At 36.4% G+C, this 5,720-nt stretch overlaps 1 protein-coding gene across 2 annotated transcripts; it reads right to left on the bottom strand.

Annotated features, from left to right (window-relative positions):
* Positions 1-232: 232 nt before the first annotated feature.
* LOC117102854 (thyroid receptor-interacting protein 6-like) lies at positions 233-5,598 on the bottom strand. 2 transcript variants are annotated; one of them, XR_004444485.1, is made up of 4 exons: positions 2,414-3,610; positions 2,105-2,275; positions 1,597-1,644; positions 233-686 (listed from the first exon to the last, which is right to left on the bottom strand). XR_004444485.1 is itself a non-coding variant. In XM_033243281.1 (4 exons), exons 2-4 carry the CDS (start codon positions 2,201-2,203, stop codon positions 561-563), a joined length of 273 nt encoding a protein of 90 aa, XP_033099172.1. In that variant the 5' UTR covers positions 2,204-2,275; positions 5,533-5,598; the 3' UTR covers positions 233-560. The 2 variants fall into 2 exon arrangements, 1 of the variants encoding a protein (XP_033099172.1); XM_033243281.1 differs by lacking the exon at positions 2,414-3,610 and adding an exon at positions 5,533-5,598.
* Between the last annotated feature and the right edge of the window lie 122 nt (positions 5,599-5,720).

Here is a 5,720-nt window from a genome sequence, read left to right as displayed (position 1 = left end):
AACAGATTTCATTATCTGTAATTTTCATCAATGCCAAACAGCTTACCAAACATGTGCACTGTGTAAGAACCACATTCTCACAACAACACTCACTAATATTCTTACAACACTCACTGAGCTATATTCAGTAATTATTTACATTAATTATAGTAAGTCACAATGAGAAACATGATATGTAATATAACCTATTATATACCTCATACATAGATTCTAGGCATCTGATTGGTTAAGATAAGCGGGGCAATAAAAAGTACTATTCCCATCAAAAAGTACTATTCCCCTCAAAAACAGTACTTTTTTGACCTGTCGCAACGTGCAAACTCTAGGCCCACTACATCGCGCTGCTGACGGTAAGGGGGACGGCGACCTCCACCACAAAGTTATCCCCTGACCGCATCACGGATTAGCGAGTAGGCGATAAACAAATATGGAGGGTGCTCATTTTGAGATGAAGGAGGATCTCGAGATCTAGTCGAGTAGGCCTACGCCTAGTAGTAGTACGTCTAGTATCATTATGCCCCTAATATAACCGGCTAGGAACTAACTATTTTTTTAGGCCTCTATGCATGAGGTATATAAAACAAATATTGACTATCGACAGTAAATGGAACACCATCAAGGCTCTCGCCACACACAACACAGGTGAAACAAGCAGGGTGGTAAGGTTTTACTGTTGCTCGCAAGATCTATTAAAAAATGGTATCCATCTTTATTAAAATCAGATTAGACTATGAACTGCAATAGCACCATGATACACTTTCAGGAGGGGAAACCTCTCAGACATGGGATGGGAACTTACAGTGGAGGCCAGCATGACCCCTGGTCAGGGGATGAACCTCTACTGTGGTTTAGGGATGAATTCCTCCGGCTCCCTGAGGAACTAGGCACTTATTTAGGGTCAGAGTGAAGCTGTTCTAAAATGTTTTAGATTGTATTTCACCCATCGAGTAAACAACTATTTGTCTGGTCCTACAAGTAGTACAATATACTCTCATTATGTTCGCTGGTGATTTTCATTCATATTATCATGGCTTAATAGCTTTAAGAAAGTATAATACATACTACATACATACATATAATACATAATGTATTGAAATACACGCCATCGTGTTGGGATTCAATATTTCGACATTAATTATGTCATCATCAGGAATGATAGCTTTATTTTTTAACAAATTTCCTCATTAAGGGTGATGTAATGCTGCTAAGTCAATTTTAATATCCATGGTTTAAAGTAATGTCATCATGTAGTAATGCCTGGTCTCAAGAGAGCCTGAGTATCCGGATCGGGAGCTAACCGTTAGCGCTAACCATTAGCACCTGTGTGAGAACGCCTGCTAACACTTAGCAAGCGCTATCGGTTAGCAAGTTGAGCGCATTTCTATTATCAACCAATCACAAGTACACATTTACAATTTCCAGTTTCTTATTGGCCAGTGATTTGATCATTATATTCTTAGTGTCCAGATCGGGATTTTCTCCTATGGATGCACGGCAGCTAACGGTTAGCAGGATTCGGATCCTGCTAACCGTTAGCTGTCGTGAGAGAACATAGCCTAAGTGTCTGACACAAATGAAGGAAATGATTGAACTTACCCGCTCAGTGATTGGCTTGGAGCAAGTGGAACACTTCTCAAGAGACGACTAAAATGAAAAAAAAAAAAAAAATTATATGAACAACACCATTATCAGAGAAACTTTGTAAATTATTAAGCCATGTTTTTATTTTTTTTAAATAAATATATTATTTGGGCATACACTACTAGATTTCTGTCGAGGGATGGCACACATTACCCAGTACGACCACTGGGCGACAAATCCATCTCAGCTCCCTCTGTGAGAGCTTAACAACGTGACACCATCTGCTGTTTGATGTTGGCAGATTCAGTGCACACAAGCACTTACCAGCAGTTTAGGTGACTGCCTTAGTTGCTATTTCTTAGGCTTAACTATAAAGGGCTTCAGTAGCTTATATCATATTGAGAAATTGCCCTAATGTAAAGTCTACACTTGCAGCAAGGAGGTATAAAAATAATAAATAAATTATTTTTATACCTCCTTGCTTGCAGTTAGTAATCAAACAGATAGTGTACACAGAACTTACTATATAACAGTTCTCACAGAAAGCTTTAGACTCCATAGCATAGAATGGTTGTCCACGTAACTTGGTGTGACAGGTTTTCACACGTGAAGCATGCAACATGGAACACACGGTCCATAGCTGTGCACCCCGAGTCCTCTCCGACAACCTTCAGGCCGCATTGTGCACAAAGACCTGAACCAATTTTACACAAAAAAAAATGCAATTTAAACTTTTATAAATAATGTTATTTTTAAAATTAAAATTCACATACAAAAAAACCATTGTATTTGAATAACAGCATAACAAAGTTAGTGAGGCCTGATCACTTACTCATATTTAAGTTTTAAGTAGATAGCTGTAGCAGTCTATTCCAGCAAAGAAACCTTGTATATCGATACACAGCTTTAGGCAACTGAAATTGATTAAACTAGCTAGCTAAGCAGCTGCTGGCCGGCCGGTTGGATGAGGGGCGACAGACTGGAGGAACGATAGCGACCATATGACAAACACCTCATCTAAAGGCAATAAAACTAACTAACCATTTGACATTAAAGCAATTAGCAACTTTATAATAATCTGACATATACAATGTTCTGGAAAACAGCTTTGACATAACACTGCTCTATTCATTTGAATCTTTTATTAAAGTGTAGTGTATTCACCGAATATTAACTCTTAGGCGGGACTTTTTATACCTTGCGAACCCGCCGACTGCAAATACTGATTATTTCAAATAAAAACAAAATTTTATTTTTGGCCAATTAGCATACCCGTCGCCACCAAAAAGTGCAATTTCAGAGAAAAATAAAAGATATTTCTATATTTTTATTACGCCCTCTGCAGCCTTGAAATCTCCAAGGATAAGATATGTATTTCTTCTTAATTATATAAATTTGAAGCATTTAACCATCTTATTTTATTTTTATTTTCTCCTCCGTCTGGATGATTTTGGCAAAACTATTTGCTAAATAAGAAAACACACGAGAGTACGCAAAACAAGGAATAAACCAAGTCTCGCCTTATCTTCCAGATTTTTTCTAAAAAATATAAAAATTCATCTAGTAGAAAATCAATTTGCAGAATAGCGCAATGTCCTAAAACTAATCCTTTTTTTTTTGTAATTTTACAGACTTTAAATATTAATAACTCTTTCTATTATATCTTAATATAAGATTTCATTATTTACACCATCTCCAAAAAAATTATGACACATGGTAAACATATTGCTAGTCAAAATGCGCAGGCAGAGGACATCACACCTTACAGGTGTCGGGGGCAAGTGTATGCACCACAGTCAAATAGCAATACTATTTCTTTATCACATAATATGCTATACCTATTCCATGGCATTCCTTTGCCAGCTGTGTACCATATTCCAACTGAACTTTTTTTTAAATTCCAACTTCACCTTCATTACAGTAACTGCTGGCACACATAGACTTTCATAGACCCAAATCACACTTAAGAGTTACGTCATTTTTTAAGTCTGAACAATAAATTTTAAGCCGGCCCTGAGCCAACCTAAAGTTAGTCCGACTTTTGAGTCGGCTCAGGTCCCGCAATGCAGGACCTGGGCCTGTCTCTTATACACATCTAGATGTGTATAAGAGACAGCTCTAGGCCCACTACATCGCGCTGCTGACGGTNNACCTGTCTCTTATACACATCTAGATGTGTATAAGAGACAGGTATAGCGGTATCATTCTTTTTGTGAACGTCATCCTCACCAACCATGTGCGTTTTGTGTCGACGTTCGTGAAGTACTCACATGAATGTAGGTAAGAATGAAGGTGAAAATTGTAAATTTTTATTTAAAAAGTTTTATTTTTTCCTTTGAACTGAGATCAATATGTGATTTTTAAAATTTCTTTAAAAGCATTTGTTTTTTAACAATTACAGCAGATGCAAATAATGTTCTGAGAGATAATTGAAAAACAATGGCCATTGAATAACATATTTTGATAGTAGAAATAAAAGTGAATAACATTTTTTGATAGTAGAAATAAAAGTTTTAAAAACGTTATTTCATTAACAAAGTAGAGGAATGACATACAGTATACAGTACTTTAACTACCAAAATATGCAACTCATAGATAACCACAAACTTCACTTTTGTTATATCAAATGAATTAACTTTACATGTTATAAACAATGCAAATAAACAGTAGTTAAAGCATGTGGATCAATTGTGTGTTACAGAATTTTATTATTGGGGAGATTCCTTTTAAAAACTAAATTAGTTAAGATAAAAAAATGCATAATGACTCAAAAAAATCATTTTTAATTCAGAATTTGATTATTGGGGCCATTTTTACCTACCTGTCATATGGGGCCATTTTTACCGGGGCCATTTTTTCCGGGGCCATTATTTCCAGGGCCATTTTTTCTGGGGCCATTTTTTCCGGGGCCATTCTTACCATACACCACTCACATGACCCCGAGGACCGAAAAAAAATAATCGTTTGTTATTGTTATGAGCTAAGCTGGTTCTAAAAAGCGTCAAAAAATGTTTGTGAATGAATCTAATAAGAAAATAATTATTATTGCCAAATAGATAGATCTCGATGCTACTTATTCACAATCTGTGTCCAAACATTGACAGCAACCCTCAGTCTTACATAGGCCTATACACTTTACAATAAACAGGTATGGACTTTCGAGATCACGAGTCTGGTTTGGAACAGAGTAAAGTCAAGCTGCGCTAATTATGGGCCTTGGTTATTATATAATTATATAATTATTGTCGCCATAATCATGAAGCAGAAAAAGTATAAGGACAATATTTGAAATTAGGTTCATGTTTCGCGCGAATTCCATGTGTTTATGCTAGGTTGTGATTTACTGTTCCACCATCATGTAATGTGATCGCCTCGAACTTCATGTCCTGCAATTCATCGACCAGGCCCAAAGGAGAAATGTGAGCGTTCGTAAAAGGCCCTGGGCTGACTTAAAAAATAACTGTGAACAAGAAAATTTGTTTGAGTCGGCCCTAAGCCGACCCTAGGCCGGCCTAATATGTGTGATTGGGCCCATAGAGTGACAGCAAATACCAAGCTTTCTATATGCTACCTATTTGGGACAATGATGTGGGAAGTTGGGTTGGTGAAGAGATTGTCATTTCAACCTTGGTGTCCAATGTACTAGAGTGTATGATGAAACGGAATGGCCGCTAGTTTGAAAATACAATACTCTCTTTAGTTCAACAAGTAGACCAAAGAGGCCTTTAAACTAAAAACATTTAATCAGCATGAATGTAAATGGCAGTCAAGTCCAAGGTAAAACTATATTCATCCAAAAATAGGAAATATTAATAGCATGGCTAATACATGGGCCATGCTATATTGAGTCAATGTAGTAGGGGATACTGTACATACTGTACTAAATTTTCCTAGCATGGACGTGTGTAGCACTTATCATGTGAATTAAGTATAATGAATGAGCCAACTAACCAAAGTATTCTCCTTCGTCTGGCCGACTGTCCATATTCTGAACCAGAAGATTGGTCAGCTGGTCAATATAAGTTCATTCTTTGCAAAAAATATTAATAAATTGCCTAGGCTATAATGATACATTGAATCTAAAAATACTGAATTATCATTATGGCTTATTAATTTATTAATGATAGAGTAATTATAAA

Source organism: Anneissia japonica, unplaced genomic scaffold (genome assembly GCF_011630105.1).
Source record: "Anneissia japonica isolate Jap-2015-1 unplaced genomic scaffold, ASM1163010v1 scaffold16749_len13788_cov191, whole genome shotgun sequence".
NCBI classification, from domain to species: Eukaryota; Metazoa; Echinodermata; class Crinoidea; order Comatulida; family Comatulidae; genus Anneissia; species Anneissia japonica.
This window is presented reverse-complemented; position numbering and strand designations above follow the sequence as displayed.

What these genes read in the sequence shown, in the direction of transcription:
- LOC117102854 (XM_033243281.1), bottom strand. Translation starts at nt 2,203, where the DNA reads ATGTTGCATGCTTCACGTGTGAAAACCTGTCACACCAAGTTACGTGGA. An exon ending in TCTGTGAGAACTGTTATATA is followed by an intron (nt 1,645 to 2,104) that starts GTAAGTTCTGTG and finishes TTTTCATTTTAG; the next exon opens with TCGTCTCTTGAGAAGTGTTC. An exon ending in CCAAGCCAATCACTGAGCGG is followed by an intron (nt 687 to 1,596) that starts GTAAGTTCAATC and finishes ATTTTTTAATAG; the next exon opens with ATCTTGCGAGCAACAGTAAA.